At 37.2% G+C, this 17,870-nt stretch overlaps 1 protein-coding gene across 1 annotated transcript in view; it reads right to left on the reverse strand.

Annotated features, from left to right (window-relative positions):
- Positions 1 to 17,870, reverse strand: part of CHL1 (cell adhesion molecule L1 like) — a 131,459-nt gene that overhangs the window by 26,434 nt on the left and 87,155 nt on the right. The window contains exons 13-17 of the mRNA XM_007947330.1: positions 17,174 to 17,339; positions 11,096 to 11,220; positions 6,869 to 6,970; positions 6,478 to 6,675; positions 4,610 to 4,680 (exon numbers count right to left, since the gene is read on the reverse strand). Of these exons, the coding sequence (XP_007945521.1) occupies positions 4,610 to 4,680; positions 6,478 to 6,675; positions 6,869 to 6,970; positions 11,096 to 11,220; positions 17,174 to 17,339 (662 nt within the window). The remainder of the gene's footprint in view (positions 1 to 4,609; positions 4,681 to 6,477; positions 6,676 to 6,868; positions 6,971 to 11,095; positions 11,221 to 17,173; positions 17,340 to 17,870) is intronic.

Consider the following 17,870-nt stretch of genomic DNA (forward strand, 5'->3'; position numbering starts at 1 on the left):
AAAAAAAAACATGAAAGTCTTGTTCCTCATCCTACATTGGTGAGAAGCGACTAGGGTCTTAAAAGCTTTCAAGCTGCCATCTAAGATACAGCTAATGGTCTCCTATCATTGGAAGCAAAGAAGAGTACAAAAAAACAAGGGCATTTGGAAGCGATCAGCCCTAGGACATGATGACCCTTGAGACCAGAAGAACTAGATGGTGCCCCGAGACAAATGCTAACCACTCATGAAAGGATCAAAACTGGAGATCCTTGATAGAGTGGGAGGAAAAACATGGAAGAAAATCCAAAAACTCACTAATGACCAGAATTACTGGTTGGATTGGGTCTGGTGAGACCCCCAACACTATGGTCCTGGGATACATTCTGGGCCTGGAATAAAACTCACTCCCAGGTGCTGGCTTTCAGCCCAGTAGTAAACAAGATGTACACGCAGACCACGCAACCCAGGGTTACTCACCTACATACTCTATGGAAATGCATCCCTTGGAGCAATCGACCATGGGGCACCAAAAGGGCAACATTTGCATGGAGGAAATGCAGGACACACAGGAGTGCATAACTATAAGGGGCACAGGGGCGGGGTGGTTACTGGGCAGGGAGGCAACTGCATTAGGGTTGGGGAGGGTAATTGGGGAGTGAAGCTAAATGTATAGGTAATGTTGATTGTAAAATAAACTCTGCTCTGTAAACATGCACCTAAAATACAATTAAAAAAAAAAAAGAAAAAAAGGAGGATGCCAGAAGAAGCAAAGGCAGAGCCATGAGAAAGACCATAAGCCTTTCTGTCTACCCATAAAGATGCCCCCGAGGAAGGAATTTTTATAAAACTGTTTCTCAAGTTGGGGTGCATGAGTTCCTTAGTGGTACAAAAGGATAACGTACTTAGTTGTTAACTAAATGGTTGGAGGTTTGAATTCAGCCAGTGGTGCCTAAGAAGAAACTCCTGGAAATCTACTTCTGAAAAATCAGCCTTTAAAAATCCTATGTGGGGAGAAAAAAAAACCTCTGGAGCACAGCTCGACTCTGACACACATGGGGTAGCCACGAGATGGAGTCACCTTGAGGACAATCTGTTAACTTGTGGTCTAGAGATCCTTAGATGGTTCCATAGATAGACTTCAAGGGATCTGAGAAGCAAGTGAAATGACTAGCAGAAAAAACTCCGTAGGTTTTTCTTGTGCATAATTTTGTAAAAAGAAAATTAACACTATACTACCATCAGATTTTTAAAAAGATCTGTAAATCAAGTGAGGTTATGCTACTGATCTAGAATAGAATCTGGATAGATTGCCATAATGCCTTAATTCCCTTTTAAAGCAGGAGGATTTTCTTATTCCTTTTGCAATAGAAATAATAAAACTGATATCCTTTAAGAGTTAAAACAACCTGGCTGTGATCATATAACAAGGCAAATAAAAAAATCCCTATTTCCCAACATTTGTGTGTTTTTTTTGTGTCTCTGAAATCAGAAATTTGATATTTGATTGAGGGGAGTGAAAAATTCACATAAACATACATATTCTTAAGAACACAAGAAATATCAAGCAAATTCCTTCTTACACAATTATTTAAATGACCATGCTTACTGTGGGCTCTTTTTTGTTGTTGTTTTGAAGGGTAGGACAGAATTATCTTTTAGAACTTAAAATTTATGGTGCTTCCTGACCCATCTATACATGAAAAGTGGTTTTTAAAAGACTAGTTCTACCACAAAGTTAAAATTTAATGTTACTTTTAATTTACTCATTTTTTTCTCTTTTTTTCTGATTCTAATTTTTTAATTTATTTTATTATGTATATATAAGGAGGGGTCGCAATGAGTTGGGTCCGACTTGAGGGCACATAACAACATATATATATATAGTTGTTGTTGTTGTGATATGGGTGAAAGTTGACAGAGCAAATTAACTTTTCACACAGTAGTTCACATACACTTTGTCTCATGACATTGACTACAATTTACCACAATGCGATAGCTCCCCTCCCACTTCCTCCCCATAGTTACCTCCTCTCTACATCCCCTCCCTCCCATGCACTCCTGCCCCCTCAGCTCTCTCCCTATGCATACACAGCCCTTGTATTCTCCCATGACTGTCCTCTCCAAGGAGTGTATCTACCTAGTTAATTTACTCATGTTTAATGTTAAAACAAACAAATAACAACAACCAAATTAGGAATGACAAATCTAATCCTAGTGTTGAAATGCTTTATTAATCCTTGTGTGAAAGACAAACTTTTTCCTTTTTTTTTAAAATACAAATGTGTCTCTGTGACCATTATCTTCTTGACAGGAATTGTTTTGTGAGCCAGTCTGAGTGGCATATCAATATCAGCATATCAACTGGGAAAAATATGTCATGTAACTACCTTCTTTCCATAGGATAATCCATGCAAAACAATACTCAATGAATAAATATTCTCAAACTTCACTGGGTTTCATAATATGAAACACATAATGTACCTATTAATCTAGTTCCAAAACTCTCTGACTACATCCTTCCTTTAGTCAGTTAATTACTAAAATACCTATTGTTTGCTCTTTAAAGACAAATCACAAACATTTTCTTAGATAAGTCCTTCTCTTCTGAGAATAGAGCATTAATATTCAGTTTTGTGCCTCTTCTAGGAAAGACAGAACGTTAAATAAGTAAATAAAGTAACTTTAGAGTAAGAGGAGCACTAAAGAGTATGGTAGCATGGTGCCTAAGTCACTTGACTGCTAAACAGGAGGCTGGCAGTTAAAACCCTCGGCAGTTCAAAAGGTTGGGCAATCTACTTCCGTAGTGATACTGCCTTGGAAACCCAAGGAGGGGTCACAACGAGTTGGGGCAGACTCGATGGCACATAACAAGGAAGTTTGAAATTTTCTGCCCTCTTTTCATTGCTGACTCAGCTCATGGCATCTGGGTAAGGACATTAAGCTCTGAGAGTCTCAGCTGCCCTATAGAAAGCATACATACAGCTGCTATCACTGAGCTACTATAGCTACCAGAATGGTGATGATTAATGGGCCAACATTAGAATGTGCTGTGCTTCTCTGAGGAAATTGCCTGCGTATTTTATATATATATATGGGAGCTCTGGTAGCACAGTGACTAAGGCACTTGACTGATAACCAGAAGGCTGGTGGTTCAAACCCATCAGCCACTCCTTGGAAGAAAGATAGGACAATCTACTTCCGTAGTGATACTGCCTCAGAAACCCAAGGAGGGGTCGCTATGAGTCAGGTCTGACATGACCGCACACAGCAACAACTATATATATAGATATAGATATAGATATAGATATATAGATATAGATGGTATCACTGATATTTAACCAGTTATTTTATCTATCTTACAAAAATTTCTACAGAATTTAAAGGAGGATTAGATAAACATCCCCTAGAAGAACAAAAGATTAATTTCAGACTATAAATTAAATAATTCTTGTGAATACTGTAGTTCACAATACTTGTAGTTCACTCTTTGTAACCAATAAATTCAAGGAAAGAGTAATATTTCGTAATATTTTTAGGTTTGTTACAATCTTTTCAAGTTTTCTGCATTTTAAATTTGCAAAAGTTAATTTCATTGAAATAGAAACAAAAGGTTAGTATTGATATAAAAAATATTGACTAAATATTTTTCAGGTGTAGGTAATGTAATTATGTAAAAAGGGAAAAAGATAAAATAAACTTTATACATTCTAAAATTCTACAAAAACAAAATCATACCTGGAATTAAGTATGCAAATAAATTAGTATATTCTGGTATAAATTCAAAAATATTCTACAAAGAAAGCATATTGAATTCAATCTTGGTGGCCAATTGTTAATCAGAATGATTTAAGGTAAGTCAATATATACTTGTTAATAAAATATGTCCCAAGTAGTAGATTATTTAAAAAAAAAAAAAGTTCTCAACTGTTACAGAATAAATTTGAAAACACTAAAAAAAGAATAATTTTCTGAGCAAATATAAATTTTTATAACAAATTTAAAAATTAAAATCTATTTAGTAAAATGTAACTGAAATATGTAAAAGTCGAGTTTGGAGTCCAAGCTATCCATGGTCTAATCCTTGCTTTGTTCATTTCTACTTGTGTGGTGACAAGCAAAGCATTCAATCAGTGAAACTTAGTTGCTACATAGCTAGATCAAGATGTCAAAGATGTTTTCTTGACAAGTTATTTTAAGAAATGCAAATAGGTATATAAAATGTCTAGCAGTTCTTAATAAAGGATGACTATAACTTGAAGGTTATTTTTTGATATAGATAATATTAAGGAGACCATTCTCTAAAATTCAGAGAAAAGTTTTCAGCATTTTTTGAATGCTACAGAATGTAGAATATTGATAGAAAAAGTGTCAGGAATTTGAAACTTTTGGCAATGTATTCCAAGTAATTCAATCCATACTGACTTCCTTAAATCACATAACAATGTTAAACTCTGTTTCAACACTGATGATTCTAATCACAAAGTCCATTCAAATATTTAATGATAGTGATTGAAAAATATATTTCATCCCCAAAACTTATTTTGTTCTTAGGGAAAAAAAAAAAAGCAACTATTATTGTACTTAACATGCAGATGTTAAAAAAAAAGGTACATTAAGGAATACATACCTCCCATTTTATAATCATTTCCTTGGGTTGAGAAGCTTGAACCCTTATGTTTTGTGGATTCTTGTCCGGAGCTGAAAAATTATAACCATTAAAATTAATTTTTCCATTACATAGCAATGTACCTGTAAATCATCAATCTTCCTCTACTCCACCATCAAAAACTGATTTTAAATAAACTTTGATCATATTTATTAATTTATAGCTTATCTAGGCCCTAAAAATAGATCTTAAGCTTTTAAATATATGTTTCACTTAAAAGAGTAAAGTTGTGTTTTTGGAGTGACATAATAAATATTCCAGGTAGAGTAAATGGCTATATGTGTGTGTGTATATCCACACATCCAGTCCTCACTTATTGATGTGGCTAGGTTCCAAAGACCAGGTTGTTATGAGAAAATTGGTATTATGTGAAAATAAAAAAAAAATAAACATGACCACATTAGATAACAAAATGTAGGATGATTACATCGTTACCTAACTGCCAAATCACATCATGACATAACTACAACATTACACCAGCCAAGTTGACACATAACATTAACTATCATAGCCAGCATTACTCTCACCTCACACCCTGGTTTTTGTTACTACCAGTTGTATATCATTAATGAACAAAACTGTCAGACAGTAGATACTTTACCATTGTTGAGAACGCAAAATGTCAGAAAATGAGATAGTCGATAAGCAAGGAATAGGTGTATATATATTATTTTTTAAAAATCTACTTTCTGAGTCACTATAAAGTAAGAAGTTACTTTTTTGATTGGAATTATCATTTGAAAAGTATTTTGCAAGTATTGACACTAGGCATGTAAAGTTCAATGTCATCCATATATATCAATAGCAACTTTCAGATATATTAAATAGAAAATTTATTAAATAGAAAATATGCAGCCATAGAAGTCTCTGGTGGTGCAAATGGTTAAGAAGCTTGGCTGCTTACCAAAGGGTTATAAATTTGATTCTACTCAGAGGCATTTTGGAAGAAAAGTTTGACAATCTACTTCTGGGGAGATTGGTGATCAGCCATTTAAAACTCCTATTAAGCACAATCCTACTCTGATGACACATATGGGGTTGCCATGAGTCAGAATCGACTTGTAGGAGACTGGTTGATGTAGCCATGAAATGCATTCCCATAGATCTATTTTATTAGAAAGGGCCAAGTATGGAGTCCAGTACTACATTCAGTTTATACTAAAATAACAAAAGTATTTGATTTAGTTAGTACTTTTCCTTGCTCTTTCTTTTTCCAAAAAGAGAATATTCTACCATATTTATTTCAACTAGCAAAAGAAGAAAGAAAGATAGAAAACATGTTATGAGCTCACTGATGATTAGTGTCACTTTAATAAAACAAATTTTAGCACTGTCCCTCTAAAGCTGAAATTGGAAAAAAAAAAAAAAAAGTCTTAGATAGAAAAAGACTTTAGAAAGATATTGAAATAAAAATACACTAATTGTATAAATACTAGTGATTGTAGATAAATTGCAAATTTAACAAGGTGCTTATAATGGTTCAAAAGACCTATTTCAGAAAGCTGAATCCTTCACGTTCTCTATCAATACTGAGCTTCAGTTAGAACTTTATGATATCTAATTTAAACATGATGGCTATCTGAACTTACTCAGAGCAATGGTTGCTCAGATAATTCTCCCTGATTCCCTGCTGTTTAACATTTACATAATAATTATGAGACTAGTATACTTTGAATATTTTGTGTTAGTGATTTATAGAATTTTTGAAGCTGTTTAGAGACATTTAAAATCCTACACGACTCTCTCAATATTTTAATTATTTTCAGACATTCAAAGATGGAGCTAAACGATAATATTTTGTTAGAAATTTGATATGAGAACTTACGCACCAGCTGGAGGTGTTTCGTGATGATCTGATGGCTGGCTGGGCTGACTTCTCCCTACTTCATTCACAGCTATGACCCTGAACTGGTATCTCACATATGGAGCCAAGGGCAATGCAACTGTTGTTTCCTTTCCTTGGATTCGAGACAACTCTTCCCACCTTCCTGGTTCCTCTTTGTTTCCTTCAAATTCTACAATATACTCTGGCATTTCAAACATGGAGGGGGGGAAACATTAGAATCTACTACACATGTTAAGTTCTATGAAGATTTATATACATTTTGACAGTTCAAAAAGATGTTTAAAAAGGATAATCCACTAAAAGTGGTAAAATGGCTTTCATATTAATGTTGATTCTGTAATGCAAGTATAACTGTCATCTCAAGTCTTCCCTACCGCTAATGTTGCTATTGTGGTCATCGCCAGCTTCCCAAGTGAGCCGAACACTCCTGTTCTGTCTTTCAGACAAGAGAAGGTTTTCTGGTGGATCCGGCACATCTAATTAACAATAAAAGATGAATGTAAGGAAAATGCACATCATTGCCTTTGTTTATCAGCCATCTTTCCTCTTTGGATCCATGTCTCCACTCTGAGTTGCCCACATATTGCCATCCCTTCAGGTTCTATTTCAAATATAGCTTTCTTCACATCTACTTCCCAGTAGGAGGGATTATCTCCTTCTTTCTACACACAATAGTTCTCAAAAGACCATCCCTGACAATGAGCATCAAGATTCTTTTAGGCGTAATCATTAAAAATGATGATTTTAGGCCTTAGCTTTATGAATGAGTTGGGCCCAAGAAAGTGCATTTCTAAACAATACTCCAGGTGATGTCTAAGTAAGCTCAAGTTTGAGAATCTTATCTCAAATGGATCACTTACTTTCTCCCAGCTGGTACACTTACTTAAATGCCTAATTTGTTTCCTGTATGTGGCTAAGCAGATCTTCCAGAGTAGGCCCCAGATTTTATTAATCTTTGCTTTACCCACAGTGATTTGCATATAAATATTTTGTGACTTCATAAGTAAATGATATACTGTCACTTCATCATGCACATAATTATATTAGATCAATGAAAATAGTGTACTATAGTTACAGAAAAATAAGATAGAGAACATGAGTTCAGCCTTTTTTCTCTATAACTGCTTGAATTTTTTGTTGTAATTTAAAACAATGAATTCTCAGCATATTCTAGCAATTTTATGCTGTCTTGGCTTTGGGTTCTGAAAAAAAGAGGAGGAAGACAGTGTGTTTTGGAAGAGGAAAATTTGGCACTGATAAATGCTGTGGCAGAAACTAGAAGGCTAAGTAGGAGCTGACACATTTTAAGAATGTGAAAGTACAGGCAAATTCCTGACATTTTTAAAATATTAGGAAAAAAAAAGCTCACTGCCACTGAGACGATTCTGATGCATAGGGACCCCCTTTGGGTTTCCAAAGAGGTAAATCTTTATCGATGTAGACTGCCCAGTCTTCCTTCCAAGGAATGGCTGGTGGGTTTGAACCATCAACTTGCTGGTTAGCAGGCAAATGCCTTCAGCACTACATCACCAGAGCTATAAGCAACAGTAAAAAAGAAATCCCATCCCCGGTAATTCTTACTTTCACAATTTGGTTGAAATTCTTTCAAGTATTCTAGGACCTTGATTGTTTTTCAAACAAAGCAATGAAGATATTATCTAATGTGGCCTTTCAATGGGCTCTTTCTTCTCCATGTCGGAAGCAACATGTACTGCTCCTGTTGAATGTTTGCCAATAACTGCAAATTTACATGAATGAAAAAAGCAAACATTGTTTTCCATTCATAAGGGAAGATATTTATTTTTAAAGTATAGATGGTGGCTGTGTCCAAACTTTAGAGCCTTAAATAAATTATTTCATTCAGAGTCTCTGGAAACTAAACTCAAGTTGCTCTTTAGCACTCATGAAAAGGCCACTCATTTCTGGAGGTTTTCTGAAGCAAAGAGGGCAGCAGGTTGCATCTGACATGAAAATCTGGTCCCTCTGATGTGAAAAGGAATCAAATGGAGCTAAAGTTGATGGACCTACAGCTCATAGTTAAAAGAATGATGCTTTCAAAGGAAGTCCATGTGAAGGCTTTCAGTAACCTTGACTTGAAATGGGTCAAGCATATGCTTTTAAAAATTGTTTTCCAGGGGGGAAAAAAAGAGTCTTTTTAGAAGCAGCACATGGGTGTATAATTAATTATTACTATCAGTTCCTAAGGTAGGCTTTTTGAACCAGAGATTGACCTAAAATATTAGAAAGGAGTGACTAAGAAAATTTATAGAATATTCTTTAAAATTTATTTCTGTTTATTCTAAAAAGTTATTGGATTTGTTCATACATAAGCAGTATGCAATCATAGCTACTACTTATTTAAAATGACTAAAGTTAAATGGTTCTAGAAGATGGCAGACTAATTATGAGACTGAAATCTAGAAGTTGAGCACCAAGTAGCAGGGAGCCCAGTTGCCTTGCTGCCTGGCACTGCTCAAAATGCTTAGGGACAACGGTAAAGGATCCTGCTCGATATCTGCCCCTACATTCATGATGCCTAGGATAAATTTGAACTTTCCTGAAGACCAAATATTTTATCTGGTTGGAATAATCATGGTTGGAATAACTTCAAGAAAGTTAAATCTTTCTGCTTATAGAACCCTGGAGAGACTTAAATTCCTAATGGTCAGACATCTCGTCACAGTTCTTTTGAGTTAAGTCCCTACTTCTACACAACTACAAACTCCTCCTTTTTAGGAGAGCCCAATATGGTGACCTAAAAAAAAAAAAAAAAAGGAGTTTGTAGCCCAATATGGTGACCAGGGAGCTCTGGTAGCATAGTGGCTAAGACACTTGACTGCTACCAGAAGGCTGGCGGTTCAAACCCACCAGCCACTCCTCGGAAGGAAGATGGGGCAATCTACTTCCGTAGCGATACTGCCTCGGAAACCCAAGGAGGGGTCGCTATGAGTCGGTCCAACTCGACGGCATATAACAACAACAACAACAATATGGTGACCATTTACTTCACACTTCACCTAAGAAAATCAGCCTGTTTCCTTATTTTTCACCTACCTTCTGGGAGGAAGGCATCTCAGATGAGACTCCATTCTTTTTCCTTCAGTTTGTACTGAGCAACCTATCTATGGACCTGAGCAGGCAGAGTGCTAAAGATAGGAATGCCTGTTAATGATCATGAACTAGACATATGACAGAGGAGGCTGGATGGTGCAAGAGGTTTGCAATCAGCTGCTAACCCAAAGGTTGGTGATTTGAACCAAGCTGCATCTCCACAAAAGAAAGGTCTGGCGAACTGCTTCCATAAAGATGACAGCCACAAAATCCTATGGAGCAATTTTAGTCTGTAATACGTGGGGTCACCATGAGTCAAAATTAACCTGATGGCAGCAGTTTTGGTTTGGTTGGGTTTAGACATATGATGTATGGATAAAGGAGTTTAGGCAAATCATCAGACTGAAGGAAACAGTAAATGGTGCCCACTAAAGCAGAATTAAAGGAGAAAATAAGAAAAAGTATAAAAATGTCCATATCAGTCAGAGTCCCAGTGGGAAATAATAGCTTACTCACTTTTGGATATTTTCAATAGTTTTTAATAAAGAATTCTATAAGATGATATGGACAAGGTAGCAGAAAGAAATAAACTTGAATTGTTTGTGGTGGGGGAGCAGTTACTAGCAGCCTATTGGAGAACACTGTGTGGGAGAGTCTCCTTGAGAGAAGCAGAGACTTTTGGCAGAGGAATGTCAACCTTTGGCAGATGGACATCGACTTTGTCAGAGAGACATAGACATTGGTCAGAGGGATGCCAACCATTGTCACAGGGATATCACCAGCCTGGAAGGAAGGAGAAGTAAGAACACCCATACTCTGCAAATCCCTCTTTATTGCCAGGGCTCGCCATTGGCTGAAACAAAGGAAAGCGAGAGGACAAATGGTTTGTTGATGGTGTCCTTACAAGTCAGCTTTCCAGGTCAGAGAACTGAGTGGAGAGGAAATCTGGAATGGAAAATGGAAGATACCCCATATATGGTCTAAAAGTTTAAACACTGGTGATTTGAATGGTAATTGCATTGATTACACTACTGAAGTATGCACATTGGTTTCTAATTCACATTTTCATTTAAAAAAAAGGTCAAAGCCATTCCTTTATGGAACACTTGAAGTCCTTCCTACCCTTCCTGGAACATCAAAGTTCAGCCTGGGTTGGAGCATGAGCCTTTCCTACCACCATAGACTCCCATCTTGACTTGACTCTAGCCCACTTCCAACACTTGGCCTTATTCCTTTGCACACTTGGAAAGGGTAGTTCATGTGCTCTGCAAACACAAGCCAGCTTCACTTGTTTTTCTACTTAGAACATTGCTTACCCTCAATTCTACCAACAACCTTACCCATACAGAGGAAAGCAATTAAGCATGAATTAAAATCTTTAAAAGGAGAAGAGAAGAAAACATTTGAAAGTGGGGCTACTATGAACAAGTCAATTAGCAACATACATGCAAGGGCTCAAATCAAATAATCATCATTTCAATCACATAGGCACAATGGAATTTAATCTGTCATGGAGAAGAAAAAACACAGATTCCTGTCAGGGCACTTACCAAGGATAGTTACTTGGGTTCTATCAGCAGTGCTGTCTAGATCAGTTTGAGCCAAACAGGCGTAAATGCCTTGGTCTTCTAAAGTGATATTAGATATTGTGAGATTGGCTCCATCGATAATTACCCTAATAAAAAAGAAGTGAGTATATGATGAGAATTAAAGTGACAGAAACATAAATGCCTAGAAAACAAGCTTTGTTTTTTCTTTTTAATGTATTCTCCTATAGAAAGCAACCTGAGCAGGAGTGAAAACAAAAACTTCACATAATGCAAATTTTATTAGAGAGTGCCAGAGTTAAAAAGTAGAGACCAAGTTTCATTGAAGTACATGCACATATCTACATGTCCATGAAAAAGGCCATAGTTTTTTAACTAAAACCTTAAAATCCAACCATCTGTGGTGCCTGGGTCATTGATAAAACTGTGTTATTGTCTGATGTGCCCAAAGAGTATATAATACCTTACAACAGCTAAGATTTATTCGCATACTTTTTAATATAGGTTTATATCCTACATAATCCGTCTTGGTGACTTAGTGGTTAAGTACTGGGATGCTAACTGACAGGTTGGCAATTCTAACCCACTAACTGCTCCATGAGACAGAGATGTGGCAGTCTGCTTCCGAAAAGATTACAGCCCTGAAAACCTTATGCTGAAGTTCTACTCTGTCCTATGGTCTCTGAGTGAGAATCAGCGCAACAGCAATGGGTTTGATTTGGTTCAATATCCTACATTGGATCAGCTGAGGTGCTTGGTACAGAGCAGCAAAACTCCAGCCCAGACCTACAGCATCAGAATATCTGAAATGGAGTCAGATAATCTACATTTTTAACATGTTCCCTCAGCCCCCTAAGTAGAATGCACATTAAAATCTGCTAGCAATTAAATTATGTGATCTCTCTGAACAGTAGATGGCAGACTAGTACCTCTTTTGGCAAAACATTCCCAACTAGCATTTTTTTTTTAATGATTTGTTGTTCCATTGTTGCCAATTAACAACCAATTTACTACATGAAAATTTTTCATTAAAAAAAAATTATCTATACCTATATATTGTTAACACAGCTATTCAATTATTATTTTTAATAAAATCTATTAAATTTGAAATATATTCACTACTAAATAGTTTGCTATTTAGTTGAAATAATTTAAAAAGTGTCATTTTTGTGAGGAGGGAGAAAAAAGTGGCATAATTGAGCTTAGAAGTTTGAATTATAGAAAGCCACTTCTAACTATAGTAAAGTCAAATACTTTTACATACAGACAGAATCAGCCTCGTATTCCTACACTGTTACCGAATGATGTGCAAACTGATATAACCTGGAGTCGAGAGTCTCACTATAACTTTAGATTGATAAGCATTGACATGACTTAATTTCTCAGTTCATGTTAGTCATGCATCCATTTGATATATCAGTATATTGGATACATTGACCATTTTTGATAAATTTACCTTCTTAGGTGGAGTACGATACTGTAATAACCCCAACTCCTTCAAACAAAGCCATTGTGCCATGCACAAAGCCACTAGAGCAAAGAGGGCCCTCAGGAGCTAAAATTTAGCACACCATGTTCTTCTCAATATTTCTTCTCTGGTTTGGGGCTGCTTCAGGCCAGAAAGAAAGAGTAGCTTCTTAGTAACTCATCAGCCTAAAGGCGGTGCTTTTTTTTCAATCTCACAGTGTACCTTAAGTGTCTTTAGATTAATCAAGTTACAGGGATCCATTGGTCCTTGAACTCTGGAGGGGCCAATGTACCTGGGGAACATGCGCCAGCCTCAGCCAGGTTCTGAATCAGAACTTCTGGAGGTGGAGCAAGGGCCATTGTTTTGGAACAGGTTGCTCAGGTTATCCCGCCACACATCAAAATCTGACAACTTTTTATTTATATAAGGCAGGCACACTGTGTTATGCTGCAGTGAAAAACAGCTCCAAATTCTCAGTATTTAAGACCATGGTTTGTTTCTCTCTCACACTATGCTCCTATAATAGGTCAACTGGATTCTTCTTAAGAAGCTCAGGTTGCACAATGGTTAAGTGCTCAGCTATTAACTGACAAGTTAGAGGCCCAAATTGTCCAGTGGTTCCGAGGAGATATCTGGCAATGTCTTCCCATAAATACCACAGCCTAGTAAACTCTGAACAGCAGTTCTACTCTGAGTTGAAATAGACTTGACGGCACCTAACAGGACAGAACAGAACACAACACATTCTTCTTGAAGGAGTCATCTTGTTTCTATTCTCACAGAATGTATTCTTCAGCTTTAGTTTTATGTCCATTCCTATCCTGTCCTCCCAGTCTTTTCCTCTATGTCTTTATCTACTTAGTCACCTCACCTGAGAAATATCTTAATATCCTAACCTCACACCTCCTTCATCTGCAACATTCAAATTTCCAGTCCCTGACCATTGTAAACCTTCCGTATCTTCTTACTCCATTCCACATGTGGAAGAGTCACATTTTGCTGAAAACAATATGGTGGAAGTGATTCTTTGAAGATCTGTGTTTGAGGCTTAATTCCACCAAGTATTACCTGTAGAATCTTGAAAAAACGTTGATCCTAATTCACCTTATCTAAAAAATAGAGATAACAATAGTGTATTTCTCTTTAGGAGAAGTCAATGAGATAAAGCACACAGATGGATTAGCATATAGAGCTTGGCATGGTGTATGTTTCAAAGGGTTAGCTAAAGATATTAATCACAAATATTTTATTGAGTGCAACTATTTGTCTCTCCCCATCTGGAGCAAAAGAGAGTGAAGAAAACTGAAGACCCAGGAAACAATCAGTCCAAAGGACTGATGGAGCATACAAACTCCAGCCTCCACAACCCTAAGACCAGACGAACTAGAAGGTGCCTGGTCACCACGGCTGACCACTCTGAACAGGATCACAATAAGAGGTCTTGGGTAGACTGAGTGAAAATGTGGAACAAAACTCATAACCATTAAAAAGATGAGGCTTACTGGTCTGATAAGGACTGGTAGAATCCTTGGGGAAAAAAAAGAAATAAATATTATTCATTTCTGGCCTATCAGAAATGTATGAATCATCATACATCTTATGGCTGATATTTCAATGCCTCCCAACTCCTATCCCTCTCCTTGAGCTAATTACATTAATTTCTGGTTTGTTAGAAAGGGATCATTCATTATGACTGCATTAGTATTTCTGCATCCTTATTCCTCTTCCATTCATTTGCTACCATTTCTAAGGGGGAGGAAAAAAAAAAAAAGCCCTTCCTTTGTGCAAGGATAGAGCCTTCCCACTTGAAGTTTCAACACCCTTTCCTCCTACGTAATCCTGGTTGCTAAAGCATCATATTCTTCCTTGCTACTGCCTACAGCTGTGAACAGTCCCATTACCTTTGTGAAGCACCCTGCTACTTTTAATAACATTTTCATATCCATGCCCCGTTTCATTTTTCATAAAAATAGTGTGTAGTCTATAACCACTTGCAGGTTCGAAATTTGTAGAAAATTCCTTGGGGTCATTTCATCCTACCTAAATGTTTTACTGTGAGAATTACTAAGAGAAAGTGTGTATGGGAAGCACTAGCATAATTATGAGGCACCCTGTGAGTGTAACAGTCCAGAAAGGTGGTTCCCAACACTTAGCATACTCCTGCACATGAAAAGGACAGGAAGGGAGAGAAGCAGGAATTTTCTCTTCTCAGCATTCTCTATAGTTCTACCCTTGGATTAGGTATCAGTTTCTGTCCCAAGCCTATTGGTAAGGAGGAGTTATCCCAGAATGAGATGAGAAAGAGGAGCTTACTGATGGTTCTCTAGAAATTTAGCAGATAGCAGTGATTTCACTCCCTTGCTATCACTGCATGCCAGCTCTTGGCACCAAGAAAAGCCAGCCAGCAGCAGTCACACCCAGTGCTCTCACTGCTGAGATCTCTCCTGAGGTAAGGTTACTGCCTCCCCCTATACCTTAGGGAAAACTGGGAGAACATCTGTCTCATGTGCTCAGACCACTCAGATGGCCAGAGGCTCATTTAAGGGTCAGCCCCACATTCTGCAGAAACTATGAAGCTGAGTTTCTGAGATCAGGGTTGAAATATGTATATCACATCACCAACAGGACATGAATCTCAATTCTCTTCTTGGCTGCAGCCCACGGGTCACAATGATGACCGCAGATAACCAGGCAGGAGTGACAAGACAGGGAGAGCTGTGGGAGGCCTCAGTAGCTGACAGATCAATGGAGACCTAATCTAAGGTGGAAGATGAAGTATTTCTGTTCTAATATGTAGCCTTAGATACATATAGTTAATCTCCTCTAGTTTCAGTGACAATTGAAACAATGCTTGTGCTGTCTTTCCACAAACCTTTACTTACATATAGAAGTGAGAGAAAGTGGTGAATTAAGTACCAAGGCTAAGTAAGACCAATGCCTTAATAAAGAGGTCACACACACACACACACACAAACGCGGGTGCATGCATGCGCACACAAACACACACACACAAAAAACCAAACAGACTAGAGTGACAGGAATCATAATAGTTAAAATATACTGGGTACTTAGTATTTTGTAAGTACTTTGTATACTAACTCACAATAACCCTATGACAAGAGTAATTTTTTAAAAAAATCAAAAAAGATTGTATAGAAGGTAAAAGTAAGACAGAGAGAGGGTAAGTAACTTCTCTAAAATCATAAACCCAACAAGTACCAGAGCTAGGACTAGAACCCAGGCTATTCAAATCTAGTGCCCATGCCTTTGCCCATGACACTCTGGTGCCATCTCATCTAAAGAGAATGTGTCCTACCTATCTAAAGACCTTAAGATTTATTTTGGTCATAATGATGAATAACTGAACATAACTGCAGGTCAGATTCCCTGCTTAGTAACAAAGAAAGAGGGATATGAGTGGATATCTGTATGCTTTCAAAAGGCATAGTAAAAAAAAACACTCTCTGCCATTGAGTCCCCTCTGACTCATAGCGACCCCCTTTGGGTTTCTGAGGTGGTAAATCTTTACAGAAGTAGATTGCCCAGTCTTCCTTCCATGGAGTGGCTGGTGGGTTTGAAACACCAAGCTTCTGGTTAACATTCAAATATCTGAGGCACTAAACTACCAGAGCTCCTTCAAAAAGCATAGTATGCACTTAGCAAATACTGTTTTCTCCTTCTCTGATGTGCTTAATATTGTATAATGCTATTCAGCATCTATTCACACGCTTGTACATCCTTTTTGTACTACAGCTGCTAGAAGATTCAAAAGTATAATTTGATTATTTCTTGTCATAAAGAATTTGGAAAGGATTTTGATTCTGCCAAAAACATGCACTCCTTTGAGATTTGGAAGGTAGAAGGGAAACGGACACCATTTTCTCTGAGACAATGAGGCAACAAGTGACTGGCAGACAGGAGAATTGGCTGTAGCTGGACTCACCAGCAGTGCACTGGGGTGACTGTGGTGGCAATGGCAGAAGCAGCTGCAGTTTCCAGACCTTTGGATCACAGCTGCAGTGTCTGGTGATCATTAAGCAAAAAACTTAGTAGGCATCCCCTTCTAAGCCTAACTTCTTTACCCTTCCCATGGTTTCGTTACCACCCAAACCATTGCAATAAATCCTTTTCTGCCTCCAATCTTTGCAGGGCTTCTATTTTGTGTACTAACAGGATGACATTTTTGTTGTGTTGTTGAATCCATTCTGACTCATAGCTTCCCTCTAAGACAGAGTATAACTGCCCCGATAGGCTTTGCTAGGCTGAAATCTTTAAGGGAAGAAGAGACCACCAGGTCTTTTCTCCTGCAGAGCGGCTAGTGGGTTTGAACTGCTGACCCTTCAAGTAGCAGCCAAGAGCTTAATCATTGTACCACCAGGGTTCCTTACAATAGTATATACACATATAAAGAGTCAGTAGACAAAACAAGGTTAACATTTGATAGAAAAGTGAAACAAGTTCACTGCGTGACCTTTATGATGTTGATTTGAAGACTGAAATATCATAGTCAAATTTTATATTTTAATTGAATGTGAAAATTTTTAGAAGTTTTTTATGTAATGCAGGATGTTAATCCTATGCAAATATTATGACATAGGTGATAATTTACTTACCTGCCATCTTCAGTACCATTAATTTCAAAGGCTTCTCCATCTTTGCTCCAGGACAACTTCAAACTGTGTTGCAAATGTGAGTCACATTTGGTCTCACAATGTAATTCAAGTGTGTGTGCTTTGGGGACACGAGGACTCTTAGGGGAAACTTGCAGTTCTGTAGCATCTGTTTTTATCAAACAAAGACACTAGTTAGAAGTACAGAGCACAGCTTACTTTGCTGTAAAGTGCCTGCAATTTTAATCAACCAAAACTGTCAACAGAGTCATCAAATCCACATTACAGTATTTGTCCCACTGTAATTTTCTAGCATCATACATCATTACTGTTTGCTTTCCATTCAAGTGTGGGCATCTGACAAATTCTGTGTAGAACGATTAATTACAGGTAGTCCCCCACTTACGACAGGGATCTGTTCTATCGACACTGTTATAAATTGGTTTGGTATGAATCAAATATCTTTTCTTTACTTTTCATTATTATTGCCTTTTATTATCAGTTGTTGTTGTTGTTGTTGTTGTTGTGTGCCATTGAGTCAGGCCCAACTTATAATATATTTTTGTAAATTTGATCTTTGTTTGTCTCTGGGGGTTGGAAACATTACATATAAACTTACAGATGACATCAGTAAATTTTATGCTATAACACTGTACATAGTACATATTACTAACAATGATATATATTTTAAAAAATGGAT

This window comes from Orycteropus afer, unplaced genomic scaffold (assembly GCF_000298275.1).
Source record: "Orycteropus afer afer isolate SDZICR_OR568_19922 unplaced genomic scaffold, OryAfe1.0 scaffold00180, whole genome shotgun sequence".
NCBI lineage: Eukaryota > Metazoa > Chordata > Mammalia > Tubulidentata > Orycteropodidae > Orycteropus > Orycteropus afer.